The sequence below is a fragment of the Penicillium atrosanguineum genome, assembly GCF_028827265.1.
Source record: "Penicillium atrosanguineum strain IBT 20685 chromosome Unknown utg000005l_segment0_segment0, whole genome shotgun sequence".
Classification (NCBI taxonomy): domain Eukaryota; kingdom Fungi; phylum Ascomycota; class Eurotiomycetes; order Eurotiales; family Aspergillaceae; genus Penicillium; species Penicillium atrosanguineum.
Window position 1 is genome coordinate 42,616 of NW_026623137.1, and position 15,239 is coordinate 57,854.

The 15,239-nt window shown below is 46.7% G+C and overlaps 5 protein-coding genes across 5 annotated transcripts; 4 read left to right on the forward strand and 1 right to left on the reverse strand.

The window, feature by feature from the left end:
* Window positions 1-2,860: 2,860 nt before the first annotated feature.
* On the reverse strand, window positions 2,861-4,814 carry N7443_006250 (uncharacterized protein; the record flags this gene model as incomplete). The annotated part of the gene is made up of 5 exons (XM_056886306.1): window positions 2,861-3,166; window positions 3,239-3,597; window positions 3,657-4,075; window positions 4,386-4,674; window positions 4,808-4,814. 5 exons carry the CDS (start codon window positions 4,812-4,814, stop codon window positions 2,861-2,863), a joined length of 1,380 nt encoding a protein of 459 aa, XP_056739955.1.
* Window positions 4,815-5,719: 905 nt separating this feature from the next.
* Window positions 5,720-7,053, forward strand: N7443_006251 (uncharacterized protein; the record flags this gene model as incomplete). The annotated part of the gene is made up of 2 exons (XM_056886307.1): window positions 5,720-5,795; window positions 5,933-7,053. The coding sequence occupies 2 exons, from the start codon at window positions 5,720-5,722 to the stop codon at window positions 7,051-7,053; spliced, it is 1,197 nt and encodes a 398-aa protein (XP_056739956.1).
* Window positions 7,054-8,207: 1,154 nt separating this feature from the next.
* On the forward strand, window positions 8,208-8,956 carry N7443_006252 (uncharacterized protein; the record flags this gene model as incomplete). Its single annotated transcript, XM_056886308.1, has 2 exons — window positions 8,208-8,546; window positions 8,639-8,956. The coding sequence occupies 2 exons, from the start codon at window positions 8,208-8,210 to the stop codon at window positions 8,954-8,956; spliced, it is 657 nt and encodes a 218-aa protein (XP_056739957.1).
* A 2,905-nt stretch (window positions 8,957-11,861) lies between these two features.
* Window positions 11,862-12,108, forward strand: N7443_006253 (uncharacterized protein; the record flags this gene model as incomplete). The annotated part of the gene is made up of 2 exons (XM_056886309.1): window positions 11,862-11,867; window positions 11,923-12,108. 2 exons carry the CDS (start codon window positions 11,862-11,864, stop codon window positions 12,106-12,108), a joined length of 192 nt encoding a protein of 63 aa, XP_056739958.1.
* A 558-nt stretch (window positions 12,109-12,666) lies between these two features.
* N7443_006254 (uncharacterized protein) lies at window positions 12,667-14,522 on the forward strand (the record flags this gene model as incomplete). The annotated part of the gene is made up of 2 exons (XM_056886310.1): window positions 12,667-12,746; window positions 12,821-14,522. 2 exons carry the CDS (start codon window positions 12,667-12,669, stop codon window positions 14,520-14,522), a joined length of 1,782 nt encoding a protein of 593 aa, XP_056739959.1.
* Window positions 14,523-15,239: the final 717 nt, after the last annotated feature.

The following is a 15,239-nucleotide window of genomic DNA, read 5'->3' on the forward strand; positions in this document are numbered from 1 at the left end:
TTTATAGATCAACAGAGCAGATAGTTACTAGACACGTGTATGCAAAGTGTACTCAACGTGTACGGCCCCCACCTTGGAAATCGGAGATCTTATGACATCATATCTTTTCATTGATACTTGAGGAAACCCTGATCGTCAGATATAAGTGAGCCGCTAAAGAACCATTTTATGCCCAGCGCCGGATATAACTAAAATAGGATATAGAATTGGGGGCCAAGCGATTCGCTAAAGGTCAGTTTTATGCCAAGCGCTGAATGTGACTAAAATGGGATGTAGTATTGGGGGCCAAGTGATCCACAAGCAAATTTCCCCAGGGGCCGCCTTGGAAGCTAACACGGTCTACTGCGGAGTAAGCCTCGCCACGTTGATATTTACCATCACTGGCCTCGGCAGGCCGTCCAAGCCAGGGAGAACGCTATCCGCTGGGTTTCCATGAATAACATGGCGGCAGACGGACTCACGAATATACAGCACCTTACCAAATGATGTGTCAGTGAGAAAAGAAGATCGCACTCAACGTTGCGTTCTCAGGCATACGTTGGCACAAAGGCAAGAAAGGCCGAACTGCCCTGTCATGGGCTGCTGAGAATGGTCACGTGGAGATAGTGAAGCTTCTTCTTTGCGAAGGTGGAGCAGACCCTTGCGAAACGGATCGTCGCAAGAGAACACCACTGAGTCGAGCTTTATGGAAGGCGCAGCATTTCTATTATACAGATTCTGAGGTCACAAATCGACGGAGCTCTTTTCGGTGTTAAATAAGCTTGATCGCCTAGTAGGATTCACAGAGCAGAACTGCAGAACTGCAGAATGAAGAATCGAATTTCATAAAGAATTTTCCAGATGTAAATGTATTCCAATGAAGTCGAATTTTCATCTAGCTGCCCTGATCAGAGTAAACTCTTTTAGGCCAACAAGATTATGCGACTGGCTTACATGCCATTTTGAAGATTCATCTGGAAAGAAAAGCTCCATTTCATGAAGATACAAGTACGAGTTTTCAAGTAAATCTACGCACTAGGCTCCTATCATAATCGGAGTGATGCTTTGTGGCGCTCCAGTTTCGATACAAGGAGCTTTGACGCTGCCGAACAGTGGCAGGTTCAACCGAATGTTGAAAATGGCGCGCTTACTGCAGCCAGCAGCTTCCGCGCTCTGCAAAATACTTAATTCATCGCTGCTTATCATATCACGAATGGATACAAGCGTAATATTGGGTAGGTTGAGAGCCATCATTTGTTGCACCGCTAGTGGAAGTGCCAACCAAGAAAACCGGGTGGGAAGGGGAAAGTTGACGTGGGGACACTGAGATGGCAGTTTAGAGACCTGACAGGTAATGAACATATTCCCCGCTATTATGATAGTCTGGTAATTTGAGGTACAGCGTCAAAATCAATGAGGCTGATATGGCTTTTTCCAAAGGTATTTTGCGTACTTTGGCATTAGGCTCCAGGAAATAATGAAAGAGTGTAGGTGGTCACACTGATTTCCGGAAATATTGCAACCGATATTGTTGATTCTTGCAACTATTTTATCTTCAACACCCCTATATAGTAGCTTGGGTTCGTCGCTGACCAAACAATGTGCCTTTTTGGCCTATTAGTCTAGTGGTAAAACCCAAGCGTCCACATCCCTGGAAATAATGTTCATCGCTCCTGGGGTATATTCTGTATATATGTTTTATTTTAATAACTCGGATCATTGTTTCAGCGCAGAGCAGATTTATAGGAGCTAGGTGAAAAATAATATTGCTAGTAGATTTGGGGGCGGTAGGGTATTGGACAATGCACGGATGTCAGAGAAGGGGATCGGTCAGCCAATGTTATTCAATAGACGCCGTATCCTTCTTTTTGTTTAAGTATTGATCAAATGCTAATTTCGTTCATCGATGGTGATTTTGTGTAACGCAATTCAGTCCAATGTTTGATTTTCCCGAGAGCAGTTAAAGAAAGTGAGAGCCCATAGACCTCGCCAAAGTCCAGTATTGGACATCCCCTAGGTGTCCAAAGTCCACGACAAGAGTCCAAATACAATCAGAATACGGAATATACAGACTTCTTATTAAGAAGATGCCTTGTAACTATCTGAGAAAAAGATGTCCAAAAGTGTGTCCAACGCTGGACTCTGGCGAGTTCTAAATCCACTCTCGCTTTCTCCATAGGAAGGCATTGCTCATTTTCTGAAACTCAATGCGTTGTACCTGTCTTGCTTCATATGAAATTGTAGATAGGAACGATCGTCCGTAGCTGCCTAGCGTGGCGCAGTTGCGATGGTCAAGTTATCGGTTTGAGTACGTCATAGATTTTAAGTCATAAGTCAAGTCAGCTACCAGTTTTCGTTCGACAATGGCCAGCCTTATTGTGCAAAAAATTATCCAAGTGTCAGTCAGAACGGAGCTATATTTACTCTGTTTTCGGGAACAGGTATCTTACACCGCGGCTTCTTTACAGCGGTATCGCGGATAATCTCCTGTGTTTACTTGTCTCATCAGAATTCAGCATATAATCATGGTTATACTTTTACCTCGTCCCGGCGTGATCCGGCAAGTGGAGCTTGGCTGCGCAAATTTGAAGGCCCTGAAAAGATGTTCGACGAGTGGCTCAAGCTTGACGGTTGGGTGGAACACATCGCGTCCGTTACACTCTCTGTGCAACCAAAGAAAAAAAACCAGAGCCTTCGAGCGGTCGGTGGCTTGGTTCACGCAAACTTTAACAAAAATTTCATGGATAGATCTTCTTTACTAACATCAATCAAAGAGGCGGAGGATTATCTGGTTTGAATAAGAAGAGAAATTTTGCCTATCGCCTACTTAAAAATATCGACAATTTGAAACTGAAGGTAGAGCAAAGAATAAGTACACTTGCTAGCGACGGGAGTGTTGGATAGCACGCTGGAAGTACACAGGCATGCGACTATGTTCAACGATTTTTGCTGGTGTGACGGTTGACCAGTCTCCAGTGACAGAACAAGACTCAATGGGGATCGCCGGCGGACGGAAATCAAACGATTCTGCGACCTCTGCCAAGCTCGGCACAATATTGTCGACCAGTCTAGAGTGGAAGGCGTGTGAGTTATCTAGTCGTCTAATCAGAACGTTGTCAGTCAATTTGCTTGCCGCGACAGCATTTTCGACGGCAAGGATAGATTCCTCAGTACCACTCACCACAAGCTGATCTGGTTCATTATAGCAGACAATATCATCACCGTTGTCTGTCTACTCTAGTAATCGCTGGACCACCACCTCTGTGCCTTCTACGGCAAGCATCACCCGGGGCTCTGAGTCCCAGCTGGACGGAATCAAATGAGCACGTTCGGACACGAGGCGGATACCGTCACGAATGCTCAAGCTATCAGCCACTGATAGCGCGGTGAGTTGGCCGAAGCTATGGCCGACAATGCGGTTCACATGGAGCCCAGTGTCAAGCCACGCTTTTGCACTCGCGTATTGGATAGAGAATAACACGAAGTGCAGATGAGCGATGTCCGGGATCTGATCCGGCCTGAAAATTGTTGAGAAGAGACTGGGACGGCCCAAAGTCTGACCTTCTTGCTCGCATGCCGTTAAGTGCGTCCGTAGGAGGGCATAGTTATCAAAGTGATCTTTCGATTCGCTATAGTATCATTTTGACCACCCAAGCACAGGACCACTGGTGGTTCACTGGTTAGTCGCTTCTGGATATTATCGGCGGACGTGCTTGATGCAATGGCTTCCAAACAATAGTATGATGAGGCCGAGTCTGCGGACACGCAGATGGCTAGATTGAAAGATAAAGCTCGGTTTTGCTTGTTTGCGAGGTTGTACGCCAAATCCCGGATTATGTTGTCGGATAGCGGATCGCTCGATAGGAACTCGCAGAGGGCACCGCAGTACGCCCGAATAGATTCTTCAGACCGCGCAGAGACTAAGATGGGTATGTCCGAGAGATTTTCTGAGGACTTACCCTCAGGACCCATGGAAAATGTTGGGTGATCCTTCACCACAAGCGCAGCGTTGCTCCCGGATGCACCATAGTTGTTGACCGTGGCGACCCGTTTCGTCGACACCCACTCAGTCGGCTCCACGGGAATTATCAGTCGGCTTTAGTCGAGGAATGGAACAATTTTAGGGTTTAATCGCTTAAAGTTTGCCAATCGCGGAATTCGCCGCTATAACAGCATCGGGATCGTCTTCAGCTGCCCAGCTACCCCAGAGGAGGTTTCGGTATGTCCGATGTTGCCTTTTATGGACCCCGCATAGAGATCCTGCTATCGGCGCGGGCTGTTAGAAGCCCTGCGTAGACTTTCCAGTTCGATTTGGTCACCGAATTGACTTCCTTTTTTGTGTTAGCAAAACCCAGAGAGGAAATGGGAAAAACGTATATAAACTGGCGCCATGAGCCTCCACTTACGTAACTTCTTCCGCCGCAACCCCGGACTGCGAGAATGTCTTCTCATACAGCATGCGCTGAGAATCCGAGTCGGGGACGGTGATGGGTGACTTGTTCGAGCCCTGATTGATGGCCGAGCCGGAAATCCCAGCGAGGATGGGATCTTCGTTATCGATTGCATCCTTCAACGGCCGCGGGACAACAATACCAGCGCCCTCGCCACGGCAGTAACCACCTGCGGCGGCATCAAACGGCTTGTACGCTCCAGTCGGAGACAAGAAAGATGTAGCAGCCAGGTTCTGGTATACTTCTAGGATTGGTCAGAATGTTCACGCCGCCGGCCACAGCAATCGAGCACTCTTCTGTCCGTAGGGCCTATAGTCTTTTAGTAATGATCAAGCCAGGTTGGTTGAAGATAAGCAAGAGGAAAACACCTTTCTTACCTGGCATGCCAGATGGATAGCTACTGCCGCGGACGAACTCTTCCCTTGAGAATGAAACAAATGGCATATGCCACTTCTAAATACCCCGTCAGTGGCACGCCCCATCTCTTGAAATCTTATTTGACAAACTTACACTCCTATAAACTTGCAGGTTCTGATTTGATCTGCCCCTATTTGGATATACCAAGTATTTTGCTTGAGCGCTCCACAAACGTGCCAGCGAGTAAATATGACAATACTGTGATTTATTTGTATAATACATGGGGCCCCCACTTACATTTAGACTGGTAGCTTATTACATCTCCTTCAATTCCTATCTAGTCAAACACGGTAGTCTAGGCAGTTTATCTTCTCTTTACCCCAATACGTCGTGCCATTCCAATATTGCCTTGAACAGTAAACAGCTATAGATTACGACCCCAGTCGTATCGTTGGAGAGGGTAAAGGGAAAGAGCAGATATTCTGAAACCTGAAAAATAGCGAAGCAGTATATCAACACGCTCACAAGGACCAATGGGCGGGCCGGTAGAAAGCTACAAATAGGACCTCGCCCAAACGACAGGGAATCACGCACAATTTCCTTCTACTATCTCTGCGTCTAGAATCTCTCATCCAATACATGATGACTTCCAACTCCGCGGCTTCCGTTCTCCAAGAAATTTATAGTTCGGCCAAAAGATTTGAGCGAAGCTGGTGCGAGGGAAGCTTTGATTGATTGTAGCAGAGCTTTGATCTCCGCTCTCGAAATTCCAAGTGAATTCATTCAACACACTTTCTGGTCCCAGGTGAGCTTTTGTCAAGGCGAGTTGCCAGTCTATGATACATTGGCTTATCCAAAATAACAAGACAGAGCTCTCTTTTCCACAGTTTCTTGTCAGCACGCCCCCATATTTGCAATACTTCAACTCTTACATGGGGGCTTACCGTGATGGGAAACCAAATTGGTGTGACTCGGGATTTTACCCTGTCTTGGATCGTCTTATCTCGGGTTCGATACCTCGATTAGCGATGTCCTGTTGGTTGATGTGGGCGGTGGAAGAGGCCATGATCTGGCAACTTTTGCTACACGGCGCTTCCTATTCACTTTCTGCTTGGCGATTCTTACCTTGTGATGTTCGTTTATAGAAAATGGAACTCTGCATTCCAAGCTTCTTGGCATTGTTGCTAGCCAAGATATCCAATTCCACAGCCAGTCTGATGACCCGGTCACGACTGTCATGTCGACGAAGCTTGTCACTGCTCCCGCGGGCACCACTCTTGCTGAGGCCAACGAAGTTTTCCGGAGTTCAAAGAAAGGAAAGCTGCCGATTGTGGACAAGAACGGGTCCTTGGTTTCGCTGCTATCGCGGAATGACCTGATGAAGAATATTCATTATCCTCTGGCATCAAAAGTCCAGCCGAAGCAACTTATTTGTGCTGCAGCTGTGAGTACTCATGACGCGGACAAGTTCCGTCTCCAGAAGCTAGTCGACGTAGCACTGGATCTTGTTGTTGTCGACTGTAGCCAAGGACACAGCACGTACCAAATCTCGATGATCAAGTACATCAAGGAAAACTTTCCACAGCTTGATGTCATCGCAGGCAATATCGTCACCCGGGAGCAAGCCGCAGCATTGATTGCTGCCGGTGCAGACGGGCTGAGAATCGGCATGGGGAGTGGAAGTGCATGTATTACCCAGGAGGTTATGGCCGTTGGCCGTCCCCGGGCTGCAGCTGTGCGCAGTGTCTCTTCTTTTGCTGCACGTTTTGGTGTTCCTTGCATTGCGGACGGCGGAGTCTCGAACCTGGGCCACATCGTCAAAGGACTCCCGTTGGGCGCGTCAGCGGTGATGATGGGAGGCCTGCTCGCTGGTACCACAGAGACCCCTGGAGACTACTTTGTCAGTAACGAAGGACAGTTAGTCAAAACTTACCGTGGTATGGGAAGTATTGCAGTTATGGAGGACAAAAGTAAAGTTGGCGACAACGCTGGCACTGCGCGTTACTTCTCGGAGAACGACAAGGTCAAGGTCGTGCAAGGTGTTGCAGGCTCAGCCATTGATCGCGGCTCTATCAACCAGTTTGTCCCTTATTTTGTGGCCGGAGTGCAGTATTCTCTCCAGAATATTGGCGTAAGGAGCCTTGACGCCCTGCACGATGGCGTTAACCATGGTCAAGTTCGATTTGAAATGAGAAGCGCTAGCGCCATGACTGAGAATAATGTTCATGGCATATATAGCTACGAGAAAAATATTTACTCTTCTTGAGCTATCCTCCCTCTTTCGTTACCATGCTTGACTGTTCTCATGTCTTACATGCACTCAAACGTCTGTTAAGAATTTACGTTCATTCATATATCTTTCGACTATCCACTATGAAGAACAAACAGTCCATATATTTCTCGAGAGCATAGAACTCGAGACCAAAATAGAAAAATAAAGTTCGTTTAATTCTATCACCTAAATAGTTATTATTACACTATAACGTCAAGTAACGGGAAGTTAGACACACGTAACATAGACATACCACCGTATATCGCCAAGCATTAGTACACTACAGGGTATACCAACGGGATTACTAACTGAATAGGTCTGGTATACTACGGGTGCGACTAGGGCTCAGAGACAAAGGATATATAAGGACACTCTCTCATGTACTTAGTTTAGTTATTCGCGATTAACCCTACATTATTACTTAGAGCCTACTATACAATATTATTTTCACTGTTTGACTTATTGACAACTCATCCTACAATTAGGCCAGCTCCCCAGTGATCTGACCTTATTGGCGCTAGATATGCTCTAGGAGCTGCTTAGTATCGTGGTTGGCATTTATAATGCGTTCGTTAATATTGCGTGGCTCGGCTTCCGCAACCCCTGAAAGGGGTGGCCAGAAATTCCATACCGCCACCATAACGATCACCACTCAAGAGTAGGATCAAATAATAGCGCGTGAAGTTAGTTAGAACTGAGCAAAGTTTAGTAGGCGTGGCCCTTGGCGTGGCTATACGATTCCAAAAATTCGATTTACGCAGAGATAGATGTTTTTTTGAGTGTGATTATCCATACACGTCACGGCTGGCCGAACTCCTTTCATTTGGATGCTTTTTCGCGTGGTATATGATATTCGGTATATACTCTAGTGTTGAATAAGATACCATTTCGGATCATTGGAAATATGAAACAAGCCATCTGTATACGGCATAGGTATTTTTATTGCCATCACAGCTATCAGCCGCATCGGTATATCGCCTTCGATAATTAAGCGCCAACCCCGCTTGGGCACCACATGGACTGCGCCTCCCACCTCAGCCTCATCAACCCCCTCTCAAAATGGCCTTGAATGATAATTCAAATCCTTTTATCTCTCTCAAGCGACTGTGGAAAGAGCCAACTCGCCATATTGACGGGTCAGGTCCATCATGTCCCTGGCACTAACATCCGCTTCGCGCCTGAAACCCGAGGTTCGCCTGGCACAGGCTGTCTCGGATTTTGAGGTTGACCTTTCTGGAGAGCAAAAGGCAGCTTTTCGCAACCACAAAGCCAAACCACTCCAGTCACCACCGAGTACTCAAGATGCCATGCGTCTTACTGCCGAGATTGATCGGGCGGTTGGAAAAGGTGGCCGCTGCCTGGGGCCTAGGCTGGTCAATTTCCTGCAGGCAGCTCAGAAATTTGCTGCAATGGGAGACATAATAATTGGAGGATCACATTGTCTGGTGGCCTGTGCAATGTGGACGAAGGTGCGCACGTCGTTGACGGTAAGTTTTGCTTGTTTCTAGCAACCTAATTGGGTTGCTCAAAGTATTTTTTTTTAATTTTGTGATCAAATTCTCTGACAGAATTGAAATAGCTCATGACGGGATTCTCCGCTTATATGGAAAAACTATCTGTGCTTTTCATGAATGTCGGCCGTTCAGCTCCCCGATTCGAAAGCATGGCTCTGCTGTATCCCCGCCCAAGGGATCTGCAATCATCATTTTGCGAATATTTCATTATCGTTGTTCAACTGTGTCATGAAATGCTGAAGTTCGCGAGCAAGTCTGTCCTGAAAAGGGTTGGGTCTTCACTATCCGATAGCAATCTGGCAAAGTTCCAGACCGACCTTGAATCACTGGGGAACACAATCAAAGATGAAGTGGGCATCCTTATGGCAAAGCGTCTGGAATAAGAAGCCAACAAGAACCCCCAATTGAGGACTATCTCGAAGGAGTTTTTCAAAAAAGCGTCAGACCAGCAGATGGTTCAGGCACGACAGCGAGTTCTGGAATATTGCTCCAGTTATGACTATTTGGTGGTGTGGAAGCAGATTCGCAAGGTCGGAAGCACAACTTGGTTTCGCGAATGCCCATACTATCAGGCCTGGAAGAGCAAATGGATCACAAGTAATAATTTGGGTCAAACAACGGCATGCTTACCCACGCTCCTTTATACCGGTAAACTCGGGGCCGGTAAGACTGTGATGCTTGCGAGTATCGTAAACGACTTGCACCTCCAGACTCGAAGTGAAACCACACCAGTTGCCTTCTTTTTTATTCGGTACGATGTCTCGGAAAGTCTCAGAGCCGAGACAGTAATTGGTCCCATCCCTCCACAGTTGCTAAGTCGAGTCTCGGACCTTGAGAGGCAGGCGAAGCTCCTTGGAAAATTGGAAGGCTTTGAGACACCAGAAAGTTTTATTGCTTTCCTCCGCGAGGCATTTCGGTCAGAACACAGAGCTCTCATCGTCATTGATGGCATCGATGAATTGATCGACACAGCGAGGCAAAAATTGATTCAATTTCTCCGTACCATTCAAGGGATCTTTTCAATTGCACTATGAATTTCAATGCGTCAGGATGCGGATGAATCATTGAAAGCTAGCCAGTAAAGACTGAATGATGTTACAATTGCCTCGATGCCCGACAATACGACCGCCATCCAAGCCTTAGTCTTGGAAGAATTGCAGAGACGTGTTACACAGAAGCAACTCCTCGTCGGAGATATCTCTATTCTGCTTGAAATCCAAGAGGCTCTTACCAAAGGATCTCAAGGAATGTTGCTTTGGGTAGCTCTTCAAATTGAGTCTCTGTGCGCCATAGAGACTGATGAAACTATTCGCCATGCCCTCGCAAATCTTCCAAAAGGACTTTCTGAATCATTCCGGAGGATTTTGCACAAGTCCCAGAAATCTGGATCGTCATACCAACGGCGTGTCCTATAATTGGTCATTATGGCCCAACGACCACTGACATTAGAAGAACGCCGCGAAGCCTTGAGTATAACACCAGGTGACATAGTATGGAAACCAGACCGGCTTTTGAACAACATCCGTGGTACATTGGCTTGCTGTGGAAGCCTTGTCATTGTCGACAAGGAGGAACTGTCTTTACGCCTGGTTCGCCACAGTGTCAGGCAATATGTTCTGAAAGACTTCAGAGACACATTCAATGAACCTATTTCGTCGGAACAGGCACATAAAAGGATGGCAGATATCATTGTCACGTGTCTCGGTTCCTCCGCCTTTGATCGACAAATTTCCACCTTTGTCATGCCTCAGATGAAGGGAGGAAGAACGCTCAATGGCATCATTCAATCAACTAGTCACTCCTTGGACAGTATGAGCAATCTTGCCTTGAGGCTTCTTCGATCGTAGAATGACACAAATATCGATATGGCGAAGGCACTTGCAGAGGCGAGGGTATTAAGCTCCAATTCACGAGATAACTTCTTCTTCCGAGATTATGCAGTGATGTACTGGTCGGATCACATCTGGTTTGTTGATTTATCTTTGGATTTGACCAAGATTTTTGTCAACCTTTGCAAGAGAAACATTTTGGACTTGTACAAGCTCAGTGCACCACGTGTCGGATATGGCTTGATATGGCAGTTTACCACAATCAAGAAATCATTCTTTTATACATCCATGACATACTCGATGCCTCCAAGGAGCTCATGAGGGATTTGGATATAAATATGGGACACACGATACTGGACAAACCTCGTTACACGTGGCTGTCTCAAATGGGTCTGAATCCATAGCACGCCGCCTGCTTAATTGGAGGTCTATCAACATATCTGTCAGGGACAATGATGGAAAAACATCATTTGACTTGGCATTTGAAGAAGTAGATCTCCCCATTGTCGACGCCTTTCTGGAATTTGGTGATTCAAACCACCAAAACAATCAACCGGTGGACTCATTATTCTGTACTGTACTACGGGCCTTTCAATATTCAAGCTACTCTATGGTCATAGAGCTTCTATGTCGTGCCGCACGCGACGGGAACGACGAAATGGTTGGAAAGATTCTTGACTCCAGCTCGTTAGTCTTGAATGAAATGAAAGAAATATGCCAGCCAATCCGTGAGGCAGTGCAGAGGGGCCACTTGGCAATTGTGAAGAGGCTGCTGAGTCCTCTTGATACACCGTCACTTGAAGATTATGCGGTCAAACTGGTTGCGACCCCCTTCACCAGGCCTGTGAGAATGGAGACAGGGAAATGGTGGATTTTCTGCTTCAGTACAAGAAAGTGAATGTCACTTCGATCAATCGCCTTGGAAATGCTCCTCTATACATCGCAATCGAGACTTCCAATCGATACATTGTGGAAAAGCTTCTTGCCCATGCCCGGATTACTGCCTATACCAAAACCACCAAACATTGGCCACATTTGCGGCTCACCTCCCTCCTAAGACTCGAAGGAGCGGATCAGCTCATGATCGATCAGCTTTTTAATTTCGACTCGATGGCCGAAAACAGCGGAAAAGTGGTCCAGTCCACCTGGTTGAAGGACGAGCATGGACGCACGTCATACTCCACGTCTTTACGTCATGTGGCTGAAACAAACGATTTTGGTTCTTCTGGTTCTTTTAGACATTAATTTCCGAACCCTAGCCCAAAACCAGCTTATCCAATTTCGGGCCTTCCCTAGTAGTCTCTGTCGGTACAACCCCTAGAGGTAGCTTTACTGCGCTGAGCTTCAATGTAGCGGGCCTCCCCTCGCTCCTTAACTCAAAGATATCAATGGGCCAAGAACCGAGAATGTTGAAGAAATCGGCACCTACTTTGCCGAGTATGGCTATCTTATCATCAGCATGCAGGTGAGCAAGGTCACTTAACCGATTATAGTAAACGAAGAAATTTAAACCAATCCAGGGTTTCAACTACCACGCCTACATACCAGAATACGATACCCACATTTACCCAACGGGAACTTCGGGTGGTGTAGGCATTGGAATTGGCCCAAACACTCTCTCCGATTACGACTTGGCTGACTTCACCCGCGCGAAGTGGGATACCTGCCCCGAGGCATCAGATGCGTTTCCTTACAGTATTTTATAATGCCTCATTCGACAGTAACATTGTTCGATCGTAAATTACGCTAACCAAAGTCAGATTAGCGCTGCTATAATAAGGTTTGTGGAACAATTGATGAGTGTGTTAAGAGGTGAATCTGTTTTCGACTCCGGCTGTAATAAAGTACGGTTCGTTATCAGTTCCATCATTTACACAAGGAGACTGTTTGTCTCACCTACTTCTGGAACACGGCATACATATTACTGCTACTCTATCCTTGGACACCTCTATTGGCGGTAATCCAGTACAGCTATGAATAACACAATAAAAATAGCATATGTATCGGGCCGGTATTTATGGTATTTACGTAGTTTTAACTTTCGTCCGTTGTAGGAAGGCCAAATTCACCTATCCCATGGGGGTAACTGTACGTGCACGACTAGGGCCTTGCCAAGACCAGCTTATGTAATAGAATTTGAGTTGGGTTTTCTTGCTGGCTGGACCACAGTGGGATGAAATTCAGGTAATGTTGCGCGACTTGTAGTCACTAGTTGCTTCATTAGGCTCGGCATCTTGAGCAAGCTGCCCAGACGTCCTACCAATATGCCTGTTGGCCTATTATCCCGTTTGAAGGGCCGTTCAACCGGATATGTGAAATCAAGACAGGGGTGCAAGACCTGCAAGTAGGTGTTTCTATCCTCTAGGATTTATCAGTTTCTTTCACGAAAAGGGAAAAAAGAAACTAAACGCCACATAGAATTAGAAAAGTCAAGTGCGGAGAAGAAAAGCCACACTGTACCCGATGCGCTACCACAGGCCACAAGTGTGAATATGAGGGCACCATCTCCATCATCGATAATCCTGTTTCATCTGCACCAAACACAGTGTGGCAAGAACGCCGGTCTTTCGCCTACTACTTTCAGCAGGCCGCGCCCTCTGTTGGTGGTGTGCTAGATGTCACTTTCTGGAGGACTATCGTCCCACAAGTTTGTCGGAGTGAACCTGCCGTGTGGGATGCTATCATTACCATTGGTGCACTGTTTGAAAGCCCCGAGCCATGTCCAAATCTTACCTCCATACGCCGCGGTCATTCTCAAACTCTCAATCAAAATCACCAAAACGCGTTAGGTTGGTACTCGCGCTCGGTGTCTGCCATCCGTCAACAGATTGAGCGAGGTCGCTTAAGCATGTTTGTCGGGCTGATCAGTTGTCTACTGTTCATCTGCATTGAGTCTCTTCAGGGAGGTGTCGAGGAGGCTTCACAGCTTTATACCCAGGGAGTGCGTCTTATTATAGCTTTCCGCGCCCAAATAGCTGCCGAAATCGTGCCACCAGCCAACACATCTTTCTTAGAGGATGTCATCGTTCCGATCTTCCTTCGTCTTGGATCAATCGCTCTCCCTCTTGCAGCACTTCAAGTCGACTCTTTATTAGAAGAAATCGAGGATACGTCGACGCAAGGATTTAACTCCCTCAGGTCTGCTCGAGAAGGCATCGTCCTCATAGCCGCAGAGACCCAAGTTTTTGAACGGGAATGTGTGGAGTATTTACGAGAAACTGATAACTTCACAAAGCTCCACGACTTGACAGGACAAAAATCAGCCCTATCAGCCAGACTCGAGATATGGCACTCTGCCTTTGTCATCCTAGTGGACTCCCTACGTAGAACAGAAGTCTCACCACAACAGATTGGAATGGGCGCTCTGCTATTCGCTTCTTACGAGGCGCTGTTTATAACACTCCGCCTCTGCCTATCATCAGCACAAACCGATACAGACGCATATACGCAAAACTTCCAAAACATAGTGGAACAGTCCGAAATCGCGCTTCATGCGACAGCACGACCGGACGGAACACAACCACCGTGCACATTTGAACTCAGTGTCGGTCTTCCACTCTGGTTCACCTGCCTCAGATGCCGCGAACCTAGAACCAGACGCACAGCACTCGCCCTATTACGCCGAGCTCCACGGGTGCTGGGGATCTACCAGACCCGTTCCGTGCTCACTTTTGGGGAGCAGATCATGGCGTTAGAAGAAAGATACGGGATGGCAATGAATGCAGGTCAAGCGAGAGCCAGTTCTGCATTACTGAAATCAACCAATCCACCCGGTGATCATCTACCCGACAGTCAATGCAAGGATAGCGAGGATTCGAAAATCGACCTGAGCACTCTTGTCGCCGCTCCGGACGACGAGACTATCGCAAGCATATATTCCATGCCTGCAGGCTTCGAAAATTCAATATCGACATCAATTCTCATCCCGGAAGAGGCACGCATGGGACCCATTAGGATTTTTAGACCACAAGATGGGCTTCCTCAAGGAACGACAGAGGACGATATTGCGAGGTGGAAGCCAAGCCGTGACCAACTCTTTTTGCGATTTACATGGAATGAACGTGATCCGACTACCGACACTTGGCGGAGAGCTCATGAATACATTCCCACTACTCTTTAATCTTACAAGTAACAGAATATTGGGAAAATCCAACGATTATACCTTTTGGGCCCCACTGAAAAGGACCGGCCGCCTTAAAATTCCTAGATCGACGCAAGGCCAGACATATCCGGCGCATGTAAACGATACTATGAGTAACCGCATGCGACTTACACAGGACAGTGGAAGCCTACGGCTGAAGTCTAGTAGTCGAAAACTGGCTCAAAGTATAGTCTTACATGAGCGGTAGGCCTCGCCATAGCACCGCGCGGAACCGGAACCGCACCGCACCGCACCGCACCGCATTTTCGCGGTTCGGACCAGCGTTTCTACGAGCAAGATAAACAGAAAATATATGTACATTTATTTAGGTAATATAGGTAATCTATATAACTTCTAAAGTAGTAGGAGGGTTTATAGTAACACAGTACTTATATATCCTTTCAAATGTATATAGACTAGCCACCTTTAGAATAATACCTAATCATAAAATTTTTTAATCCATCCAGAAAAGGGGATCCTTGGCACATTTATGCATTTGCGGTTCTTGCAGTGCGGTGCGACACTTTTGGAACCGCGAAAATATGCTATGCGGTGCGGTGCGCGGTTCTGGATATTGGAACTGGAACTGCACCATGCCGAGGCCTAATAAGCGGTATTGATTTATATTATATCTTTCCCTATAGCTATTGGCCCTTTAGATTATGGAAACAAACACTATTTATTTTTAGCTATTTT